The sequence below is a fragment of the Triticum aestivum genome, chromosome 7A (genome assembly GCF_018294505.1).
Source record: "Triticum aestivum cultivar Chinese Spring chromosome 7A, IWGSC CS RefSeq v2.1, whole genome shotgun sequence".
Taxonomy (NCBI): domain Eukaryota; kingdom Viridiplantae; phylum Streptophyta; class Magnoliopsida; order Poales; family Poaceae; genus Triticum; species Triticum aestivum.
In genome coordinates, this window is record NC_057812.1 from 463,138,510 (window position 1) to 463,150,648 (window position 12,139).

Consider the following 12,139-nt stretch of genomic DNA (forward strand, 5'->3'; position numbering starts at 1 on the left):
TACTAGTGATTTGTGTTTCGCCCCCCATGGATTGTCGGCTAGCTCCGCCACTGCCACTACTCCGATATAGTTGCAGTGTCTTTACTGTAGTTTCGGAGAACGGCTATGCAAGATATTTTGTTGTAATTCTTAGTTATATATTCCCTTCGTCCGAAATTACTTGTCGCAAAATTGGTTGTATCTATATGTATTTTAGTTGTAGACACATATTCATTTCCGCGACAAGTAATTTGGGATTAAAGGAGTAACAAATATTCTCTATTTTGACTTATGATCCAAATTATTGTATATATAACTAGTATCGAGTTTGAATAAGGTTACAAATGATTCCGTGATTCTTGTATTACCCATGTAAATCGTAGCCAAAATAAAATTAGCGACAACATAGCTAAATTTGATCGTTAAGAAGGTAGAACCATGACTTCATGACTTGGTTTGGTCCAGGTCCTTCGGTTGCTATGAAGCTAACTACGATTGATTGTAAGGATCTTGTGAGTTGAGTAATACAATATTTCACCTTGGAAAAAAATGATTCCAAGAGAAGTTCTTATTTTTCATTAAGAAAATATAGTTTCCCTTTTACGGACGTGGATGGTGCCGCTGGCCAAGTGGCCAAATGTGCCACATGGCCATCCATGGCGTACCGCTAGCTGGTTCATCCCCCCTCTCCGGTATCCAAGGAGAGCGACGGAGTATATATTGGCCTCGCCGGCTCGCCGCAAAGCTAACAACCACTCCAAGTCCAGCCCAATCGCCTCGCAACAATCCATCTTCCCCGCTTCCGTTCCGTTCCAGTCCACACATCCAGGTCGTACGCCGCCGCGTCCAGCCGGGTGGATCTCCGAGCAAGCGGCATTGCTGGGAGTAGATGCGAGACGCCGTCCTGCTCCGGTGCGACGCCACCATGGCCGGCTATGCCGCCGGTTCCACCTCTTACGGCAGCAGCGGCGGCAGCGGCAGGAGGAGCGGCCGGTACTTTCCGGCTCCGGCGGCGACTGCCAAGCAACGCCGCGCGCCGGCTCCGGCCGGGAGCGGCCGGAAGACCGACGGAGGTGGAGGGTACTTCGGGCCGGAGGCGGCGGTCGTGCTGGCGCTGATGACGGCGGCGCTGCTGGTGCTGCCGCTTCTGCTGCCCCCGCTGCCGCCGCCGCCGCCGCTGTTCTTGTTCGTGCCGGTGGCCATCCTGGCCGTGCTGCTCCTGCTCGTGCTCCTGCCCTCCGACGCCAGGGGCCTCCGCGTCGCGCCATCCTACTTGTAGCCAGCTAGCATAGCATTTCTAAATCAAATCGTGCGCTCGCTCTCTCGCTCGCCGTCGTCCTCCTCGCCGCTGCCTTGTACATGTAATTAGCTATCGCGGGGTTCGTTTTTTTTCTTGGAGACTAGTTGATGGAGATTTTGCTCGGACTAATTAATTAATTTCTTGCTGGAAAAAAAGTGTCTCCGGAAGAGTAGAGTTGTACGTAGTATCTCTGAATTTTAACCACAAGACAGTCAGGATTATCTCTGAATTCTAGTCTGATCTTCGTTGAGGGAAGGAAGAGAAATCAAAGGCATCTACGAAAATTTTGTGAAGAACACGGCTCTATCGGAAGTGATGCTTCGTTGCGTTCCACTTGTGGGGTTGTCTGACTAATCTCTCGTGGAGAAACACAAACACCAGCTAGGAAAGACGAGGATTAACGCTTGCTTGAGCCAATGGTCAAGTAGCCAAACAATGATACTCTTCCGAAAATTCAAACAGGTGGTGACACCGAAGGGGCAGATTTCTCTCCCACCGTTGCCGAGTCGCCGCCGGCGAGTTGCTCTTCTGAAAATTCAAAGATGCGGAGTACAGTATAATACACGGAAGGGGGCAAATCTCTGCGTCTCCAGTTGCCTTCCCGCCGCCGCGAACGCTACATTTTGCCTCGTTGGCTCATTGCTCAGTCCAACATGACCGGCACAAAAACCGTTACCAAGTCGCCGCCGGAGCTCATCGTTCCGGCGTTGACAACCCCCGGCGGCACCCTCCCGCTCTCCTCCATTGACAAGGCAGCCGGCAGCGCCGGCTTGGTTAACCTCATCCAGGTCTTTGCCCCGCCCTCGTTCACCGCCGCTCGTATGAGCCAGGGCGCCGCCGCGGCCATGGCAGCGATGCGCGACGGGCTCGCGAGGGCTCTCGTGCCGTACTACCCGGTGGCCGGCCGCGTCGCCCCGAGCGGCCTTGCGGTGGACTGTACTGGCGAGGGCGTCTGGTTCGTGGAGGCCGCCGCGAGCTGCGCGCTTGCCGACGTGGACGGCCTCGGTTGCTGCCCGCTGCTCATCCCCGGGGAGCTCCTCCTCCCGCGCCCTCCCCCCGGCGAGAAGCTCGACGGCCTCATCCTCATGGTCCAGGCGACTAGGTTCACCTGCGGTGGTTTCGCCGTCGGGATCAGCTTCAGCCACGCGGTGTTCGACGGCCAGGGCGCGGCGCAGTTCCTCACGGCGGTGGGGGAGCTAGCGCGGGGGCTCCAGGCGCCGTCAGTGACTCCGGTGTGGGACCGCGACGCGATCCTGGACCCTCCCAGCCCGCCGCCGCCTCAGCTCACGGAGTTCAGGCTCGTGACCCAGGTGGCCGACATCTCGGCGGAGAGCATCGCGCGCGTGAAGGACGACTTCAAGCAGGCTGCCGCAACATCAACGGGGGAGGTGTGCTCCACCTTTGACGCGCTGACGGCCGTGGTGTTCAAGTGCCGCGCGCTGGCGCTGGCGTCGGCGCTCCCTGACGACGCCGATGTCCGGATCGCCTTCGCCGCCGGCACGCGGCACCTGCTCCGCGGCGTGCTGCCAGCGGTGGACGGCTACTACGGCAACTGCGTGTACCTGGCGTGCGTCACTAGGGCAGGCAAGGCCGTCCGGGAGGCGTCGCTGGCGGAGGTCGTCGGCGCGGTACGGGAGGCGAAGGAGGCGGTCCCCGCGCGGTTCGCCGGCTGGATGCGCGGCGTCGATCACTACGACGTGCCGCTGGACTACAGCACGGTGACGGTGTCAGACTGGAGCCGCGTCGGCTTCGACGAGGTGGACTACGGCTTCGGCGCGCCAGCGTACGTGTTCCCGCTCAACGACCACGTCAACTTCGTCGCGTCTCTCAACTACGTCAGGCCGCCGGCGCCCAGGCGTGGGGGCATCCGGGTGGTGCTCCGCTGCGTCGAGGAGCCTCACGCCGCTGCCTTCGCTGTCGAGCTCGCCAAGTTCGCCTAAATGCAACGGACGCCCCATTTTGGGAGCAAAAAATGGAGAGGCAGCCTGCATTTCGATGCTGCACACCATCAACAGTGTATATATACAACACCATAAGAATTATGAAACGGAGGGAATTGCAATTTGGTTGCAGTTAAGCATCACATAGTTGGTTCAAAGATCTACACACTCAGATTTCTAGGTACATTTTGTATATGGTGCGGCCATCTTTTTTTCTTTCGAATTGTGCATGGCAATACACCTGTAACGTTGTGTTCGGATGTCTGTATTGGAGACCTCTGTATTGAATTGGTTTCAATTTCAATTCGGGGAGGAAACTGTAATAAACATGAATACGAATTCACATGTTCGGATGCTCATGGAATTGGGCCATGGAATCGCAATACCAAATCATGTTCGGATGACAAACTACGAAATTGCATATGCTTTGTGTTTTATGCATCAAATCAAAATGAACAGGTTCTAATCAAAATGCACAATCTACAGTCACATAACCATGTTCTTCCCCTAAGCAGCAAAACCTGCAAAAATGAACAGGTGGTTAGTAAATTCATGGGAACATGGACAACAGGGGAAGAACAGAATAAGGGAACAGGAGAAACTTGGCTAGGTAAGGGGAAAAAAAAGAGAAAGAAGGGGATCCATGGGAGGGGAAGAAGAACATGGAAGAGGAGGTCAGGAGGGGGAAGAAGATGGCAGGCGGTAGGGGAGTCAGCGAGATGGCCGAGATGGAAGGCACGCCGGCCAGCGAGATGGTCGGGATGGAGGGGTTGTGCCGGCCATATGCAGTCGCGGCGCCGCCTCGTGCGGCAGAGGAAGGAGCTCCGTGGGGGAGGAAAGGCGCGGCAGCCGTGAGAGCTCGAAGCTCCGCCGCCACTAGAGAGAGGAGGGGGGAGGAGGGCCATGGCGTGGGATCCATACCTGCGCCGCCGCCGGTTGGGGCTTGTGTCTCGCGCAGGGAGAAAAGACAGGTCGCGAGCGAGATCTGTCTCGAAACATTTTGTTTTGCGGGACTTGCCAATTCAACCCAAATTGGAGGGGCGGACCTCCGTATCGTGGGAGGGTTGCGCGCGTATAGGCTGATTCGGCTCTATATTGGCCCCGTTTCGGTTCGCTCGATTCGGTATACATCCGAACGTCTGAATTGGCAGGTGGTCAATATCATATCCAATTCGATGGGTCTAATTCAGACATCCGAACGCAGTGTAAAGGATGTTGGAGTACCCGCCTTCCGGGGCTTTGCGGCCGAGAGTGCCCTCAGCATCGTTCATTTCGCAGTGACATGCCACGGCTGCCTTTCTGGGGTTCTTCCCTCGGCATGTCCGCTCCCGTGCGACGGGCCATGCGGACCCGCTTGTCAGCAACCTTTGAAACTAAGCAGAGTGTGTCGCTCACACCCGCCGGCAAGACGGGTGTGCACGGCTCCGCGAGGAGGCCCTCAGCACCGCCCTTTTCGCCGTGGCCTCCCGCACATGGCTCCCTCGGGCTCTTCCACCGTCCGATCTGTCTGACCTCCATGGGTCTTCTTCGTGGATCCTCCCCCCTTCATAGGCGGCGGCTAGGGGTGCTCGTGTATATATTGCCGGTCTCCACGGGTCTTCTTCATGGACCCCCCTCCTCCCCTTTGAATCAAAGACTCTAGAAGAGTCCCAACCTCTCCCAATACCTTACTTGATGTTTTTGTCTAAAAAATACCTTACTTGATATCCAAGGATCACATGGTAACAAACGAGGATGAAATTGGTGAAGACTTATGGAAGTTACAACCAAATCCGCAACAAGGATTAGGTGGTATGAGCAGTGGTACAAGCATCCCTATTCGTATAGCGCGCCATCTTCTCCTCTGGACCTACGCGTGTTGTTTTGTATCTCTATCAGCATTTTCTCATACAAATTCTGATTTGGGCGTTCTTAGGTTCGTTGGATCCGTATGGACGATCCTGATAACCTGAAGGTATTATATATCAAAATTAGGCTCTTTGGGAACCTCATTTTGTCAGACTTTTCAAAAAACCTGAATCTGGTGCTTGCAACTTCTTTAGTTTGGCCTCAACTTGGTTCCTTTTACCGTGATAAGTCCATGGGAGCTCCAATAGACCTAAAAAGATAACAAAACAAAGTAACACTATTAAAAACGAAAGATTATGCAATGCACTTAATAAAACATTTCCATGTGCTTCTTTGTGTTCCGTGTCTCGAATAACGATAAGCCCTGGGATCGAGGTAGAGTCACTAGACAAAATAGTTTCACAATAACATTAGAGTAAAGTTAACTAAAGTAAACCTCTTACGCGTAGACGGGCCTATGGGATTATGAGGGTAGGCCCCGACACATTGCGTGAGGGATTACTCACATATTGGGACTGAATCACAAGCACATGGCATTGTATAAAAAGAGTTATTTGAAGACGAATGACTGAAAGTCTTACAATCTCGATGGTCGCAACAAAACCTTAGTTACAAGCCTAATTGTTGTAGGGTGAAACCCTAGAGGGTATCTTTTCACACATGGAGGGGGAAAAGAGGAAGAACACTCAAGAACACAAGGAACAAATCACTCAAATAAACCCAAATAACACATCCACTAGAGTAGCATACATGAGATCCACAAGTATTCAAGCACAACTCAAGGAAAATAGCACTAGGGTAAAGTTCTTCCCACTCCTAGGAGATGATGTCTTGATCTTGATATTCTTCAAGAGGAGGCCTTGATAATCCAAAGGATTCTTCTCAAGATGGGGGCTTGATCTCCAAGAGGAGGGGATACAAGGAGCACAGATCTCTAGTGTCTATCAAATACTTTGCTGTCCTATCAAATGAGCTAGGAGATGAGTACTTAAAGGCTAGGGACGAAACATGAGGGAGAGAGGGGTTGTTACGGCATATCTCTCTCAAGGTAGTTTTGGTGATTGATGACAACATGTTTGCGGACTAATTTTGTGCGTTGAATTATTCACAGATTCTCCCCTGGCACGAGACGCTTTCTTCCCCTTGGAGTGTATTTCAAGACGGTGTAGCTCTTTCGTTTCTTTCTCGGTGGACTAGTTGTGTAGAGGGCACCGTACTATCAAGAAGGGGTCCGCTGGGGTTTTGCTTGGGTGGAATCATCACGTACACATCATCTTCTCACCCTCCGAGCTTTTCCTGTCCATTGAAGAGATATCTCCTCTCTTCCTTGTTCTGCCTAGGTCTAAGCGGCAGTACCGCGCACCCAGTGGTAGTAACGCTGAGAAGCCACAAGCGGCAGTACCGCTTCGCAGCGGTAGTACCGCCGTGGCTCCACAGCAGTAGTACCGCTGGGGGCCTGGCACCTCCGCCTGGTCCTCAGCTTCCTTGAGAGATCCCTTCTCCCTCTCTCTCGCGCCCCAGCGGCAGTACCGCATTGCCTGCGGTAATACGGCCGAAGGGTCACAAGCGGCAGTACCGCTCCACAGCGGTACTACCGCCCTTGACCCCTCTGCCGTAGTACCGCTGGGTAGTCTGGCTCCTACCGCTTCGATTCGAGAGATCTTTTTCTCGTGTCGGGTTTTGCGGCACTAGTCACGGTTGTAGTGGTGGTAGTACCGTTCCAGGAGCTGTAGTACCGCCCTACCACCGCGGTAGTACCGCATTTGGTCCGTTCCCTACTAAGTCTCCTCAGCGCGGCAGTACCGCTGGTTGGCGCGGCAGTACCGTTGCTTGGCGGTAGTACCGCCCCCTCTCAGCGGTAGTACCGCCCTGTGCGGGGCTGGTTGGTGGGGGGCAACGGGATTGTTGCCCCCACTATAAAAGGGAGTCCCCTTCTTCCTTCTCACTAACCTCTTCCTCCTCCAAGCTCCATTTATTGCTCAAGCTCCATTAAATACTCCAAGCTTCATTTCCGCCCGATCTATCTCTGTAGCCAATCAAATTTGTTGATTTGCTCGGGAGTGGTTGAGAAGGCCCCGATCTACACTTCCACCAAGGGATTTTCGATTCCCCCACTCATCCCTAGCGGATCTTGTTACTCTTGGGTGTTTGAGCACCCTAGATGGTTGAGGTCACCTTGGAGCCATATTCCATTATGGTGAAGCTTCGTGGTCTTGTTGGGAGCCTCCGATTAAGTTGTGGAGATTGCCCCAACCTTGTTTGTAAAGGTTCGGTCGCCGCCTTCAAGGCCACCAATAGTGGAATCACGGCATCTCGCATTGTGTGAGGGCGTGAGGAGAATACGGTGGCCCTAGTGGCTTCTTGGGGAGCATTGTGCCTCCACACCACTCCAACGGAGACGTACTTCCCCTCAAAAGGAATGAACTTCGGTAACACATCCTCGTCTCCACCGGATCCACTCTTGGTTATCTATTACCTTTACTTGTGCAAGCTCTTTATTGTTTCTACCCTTGCTTGCTTGTATGCTTGTTGTTATTGCATCATATAGGTTGCCCACCTAGTTGCACATCTAGACAACCTACTTTGATGCAAAGTTTAATTTGGTAAAGAAAAGCTAAAAATTGGTAGTTGCCTATTCACCCCCCTGTAGTCAACCATATCGATCCTTTCAATTGGTATCAGAGCCTCATCTCTTTATTAAGGACTTTACCGTCCAAAGAGTATGGTTGATACCGTAGACGGTGTGGAGGAACACTCCGGTGTGAATCCGATCTCGTCTACGGGAGATGGGGGAACTTCGGTCTCTCGTGAGGAGTTCAATGTGGCCTTGGAGACATTGAAAACCTCCATGACGACCAAAGTTGAAAGCATGTTTACTAAATTTCTTGAGGGGCTTAAACTTTCCACCGCACCGTTGAAAGTGGGTGATCCCGCCAACAAGGTGTTGGATGCTATCCCCGACAAGGGGGAAGCTAGTAGTGAAAAGGCTCCTTCTTCTAGTGGCAAGAATGGCACCGGCATCTTTGCCCATGTGGAACCACCACTTGTTTATGGTGGACCGGTTCCTTCCACTCATTTGAATCATGCCGGTCCTCCCCCTAAGATTGTGAAAAATGAGGATTTTGATTCTTGGGTTTATCGCTTTAAACGTCATTTAAATCATGTGAACACTAACCTTTGGAGAATCATTTAAGAAAGTTTCTATCCACATGATCCAAGGAACTTCACTCCTCGAGAAGCCGCAGACAATCAATTCAATGAGAATGCTCTCTTCATCATTCAAGATGCAATTCCACCCGAAGACCTACCTCATCTTCGTCCCTTCGCCTTGGCCAAATATGCATGGCATTGTGTCGTGTCTCTGTACCGGGGAAGCGCAAGCATTCAACGCTCCAACTATGAAGTGGTACAAGATAAGGCCGATGAGTTTGCAATGAAGGAAGATGAAGAACCTCGTGAGCTTTATTGGAGAGTAACCAAACTCGCGGTCTCACTACGAGATCATGGGAGCAAGGACACGGATGACAATTGGATCAAGCGCAAATTCCTCAAGGCAATGATGCCCTACCACAAGGCCATGTCCTCCGTCATTCGTCAAAGACCGGACTTCCACACTTTGACCTCAAGCGAAGTGTTGGATGAGTTTGTGGCCATGAACATTTTGGACAAGACCGCCAACAATGCGGTGCTCCGTTCTCAACGGGCAAAGAAGCCTAACCTTGCTTTGAAGGCCAAGCTCACCGTGGAAGAAGAAGAAGAGGAAGAAGAGGAGAGCAACCCCGAAGATACGAAGTATGCATATCATGAACACATGGCACTTGCTTCAAGGCAATTTTGGAGCAAGAAAAACTCGAGGCCCAACTTTAGCAAAAACAACTCGAGTGGCACAAGGGGCAAGCAACGTGTAAGGACTTGCTACAACTGCGGCAACATGAGTCATTTCGTTGCGGAATGCCCGTATGAGAAGAGGGAAGACAATGGTGGCAAACTCATCCGAAAGGACAAGGTCAAGTCGTTCCCCAACAAGAATAACTTCACCAAGAAGACTCCTCCCAAGGCTTTGGTTGTGCAAGAAGAGTACAATGAGGATGATGACGATGATGAAGATGATGAGTTGGTTGCCATGGCCTCCGTTGCCATTGCAACAACGTCACGGGTGTCTCTCTTCGACTCACCCAACGAGAGCATCACCGCCAAGTGCCTCATGGCTAAAGCCACCAACAAGGTAACCTCCAACATCAAAACTACCATCATTAATCATCCTTCCCAACTGGATAGAATTAATGAACTTGAGGGAGCTAATGTGGAGGCTAATGAGTTTGAGGCCTTTATGGGCAAACTCAAGGGAAAATCCAAGAAGCACTTTGTTGCTCTCTTGGAACAACTTGGTGAGGCCAATGACATGATCAAGGCTCACGAAGATACCATCTCTAAGATGGAAGGGCATAGTCGTGACTATGCCGATGAGATTTCGGATCTTTCCAATGCTCTTGAGGAAGAGCGTGGTCTTCGTTTGGCTCTTGAGGAGTCACACAACGTTGATCATGCTAAGTTAAAGAAAGATTATGATCATGCTCTCATTGTTTCTCGTGTGCTAAATTCCGACAAGGCCAAACTCGGAGTTGATCTTGCTAGACTCAAAGAGGAGTTTGATATACTTTACAAGGCCCACAAGGCCTTGAATGATATTCACGCTAGTCTCAAGGAGTCTCATGATCAACTCCAAGTGAAGCTAACTAAGGAGAAAGCAACTTTTCCTCATATGGTTTTAATTGATAATGCAAATGCTACTAACCCGTGTTGTGAGCATATACATCTTGTTGAGGAAAATGCTAAGTTGAAGGAGCAACTTGAGAGAGGTCTTGCGACTTGCATACAAGGCAAGAAGAACCTCAACGATCTCTTGATCAACCAAAATGGAGGTGTGGCCAAGGAAGGGGTTGGGTACGTGCCCGACTCCAAGAACAAGAAGAAGAATGACAAGACCAAACAACCTCCTCCCCTCATGCAAACCTTTGCGAGGGAGGGAGAGAGTGTCCCCGAGGAGAAGAAGAAGAACAATGTCAAGAAGGGCAATGTCACCCTTCCCAACAAAGCTGGCGATTTTAATCCTTCTTATGTGTTATGCCGTGCAAGTGATGGGCATGTTTATGCCAAATTTGTTGGTTCTCTTCATGAGTATATTGAATGGTCTATTGGGGTTCCTAAGACCCTTGTTACTAACATCAAAGGACCCATCACAAAATGGGTACCTAAAACCAAGCATTGATCTCTTGTAGCTGTTTGCTTCCGGTGGTGGATCATGGTTGCTCGATAGCGGAGCTACAAATCATATGACCGGAAGCAAGGACTTGGCGGTGGACGTGCACAAAGTTCCATCTATGCCCACCAATGTCGAGTGGGGTGACGCCTCATCCTCTAAGTTATTGGGACTTGGCAAGGTGGTCATCTCTCATGATCTCACGATCGAGAAGGTCATGCTTGTTGAGTCCCTTGCATACAATTTACTTTCCGTCCGTCAACTTGCAATCATGGGCTTTGCCACTTTCTTTGATATCGATACCGTGGCCCTCTTGTGGAGCAAGACTCTTAAAGTAGCCTTTGTTGGGCATGTCGAGAACGGTCTATATGTGATTAACTTTTTGGAGCGACCCACTAAGACCGCGACATGCCTAATGGCTAAAGTTGATGTGGGATGGCTTTGGCATCGCCGTTTAGCCCATGTCAATATGAGATCTTTGCAAAGTCTTCTCAAGGGGGACCATGTCCGTGGACTAACGAATGTTAGTTTTGTTAAAGATCGTGCTTGCAGTGCCTGTATCGAAGGAAAGCTACATGAGAAGGCTCACCCTCCCACGACTATCATTTATTCAAAGAGGCCCTTGGAGCTCCTTCACATGGATCTTTTTGGGCCCCCATCCTTCGATAGTCTTGGAGGTAGGAAGTATTGCTTGGTGATTGTGGATGACTACTCAAGGTACACATGGGTGTATTTCTTCAAGAGGAAGAGCGAGACCCAACAAACCGTCATTGACTTTGCAAATGAAGCACAACGTCAACACAATGCAAAGATCTTGACAATAAGAAGTGACAACGGCACCGAGTTCAAGAACTACACCTTGGATGAATTTCTTAGTGATGAGGGAATCAAGCATCAATATTCCGCACCATACACCCCTCAACAAAACGGTGTGGCGGAGAGGAAGAACCGGACGTTGATGGATGCGGCAAGGACCATGATGGCGGAGTTCAAGTCTCCATACAACTTTTGGGCCGAAGCCATCAACACCGCGTGTCATGCATCCAATCGGCTCTACCTCCGCAAGGGCTTGAACAAGACCCCATATGAGATACTCATCGGTAACAAGCCCAACCTCAAGTACTTCCGAGTATTTGGGTGTAAGTGTTTCATTCTCAAGAAAGGTGTTCGGTTGTCTAAATTTGAGGCTATAGCTTATGAGGGCATATTCGTTGGTTATGCTACAAACTCTCATGCTTACCGTGTCCTCAATAAATCCACGGGACTTATTGAGGGGACGTGTAACGTGGAGTTTGATGAGAATAATGGCTCCCAAGTGGAGCAAAGTGGCACTTGTGATGTAGGTGACGAAATTCCTCCTCAAGCCATAAGAAGAATGGGTGTTGGTTTCATCCTACCCATTGAGGAACCCCTTGTGGCCGAAGGAGAAGGACAATGCTCCACTCAAGTGGATCCATCACCAACCCAAGGCCACACGCTTCCGAAGAACAAAGTGAAGGCCCTCAACCTCACGAACAAGACCAAGGGCAAGATCATACTCAAGACGGTGTTGACACACCAAGTGATGCCCAAGGTCAAGTTCTCTCCCCTGAGCAAGTTTAAGATCAAGAAAAGCTCATCACGGCGCTCAAGATGATCAAGTAACCGCTCCTCAACTCACCACTGAGGAGGAATTAGAGCGTCGTGCCGCCAAGGTTGCTTCCAAGCTCTCCACCAAGGATCATCTCATGACGAATGTGCTTGGAAGCTTAAGAAAGGGGGTAAGCACTCATAGACAATTAGCAAATTATTGTGAGCATCACGCGTTTGTCT

The 12,139-nt window shown here is 50.8% G+C and overlaps 2 protein-coding genes across 2 annotated transcripts; both read left to right on the forward strand.

Moving 5' to 3' along the window:
- Positions 1–868: 868 nt before the first annotated feature.
- Positions 869–1,508, forward strand: LOC123147578 (protein AUXIN-REGULATED GENE INVOLVED IN ORGAN SIZE). The gene has a single exon (XM_044566845.1). It carries the CDS (start codon positions 869–871, stop codon positions 1,256–1,258), a length of 390 nt encoding a protein of 129 aa, XP_044422780.1. The 3' UTR covers positions 1,259–1,508.
- A 230-nt stretch (positions 1,509–1,738) lies between these two features.
- Positions 1,739–3,512, forward strand: LOC123147577 (acyl transferase 4-like). The gene has a single exon (XM_044566844.1). The coding sequence runs from the start codon at positions 1,933–1,935 to the stop codon at positions 3,217–3,219; it is 1,287 nt and encodes a 428-aa protein (XP_044422779.1). The 5' UTR covers positions 1,739–1,932; the 3' UTR covers positions 3,220–3,512.
- The last annotated feature ends 8,627 nt before the right edge of the window (positions 3,513–12,139 follow it).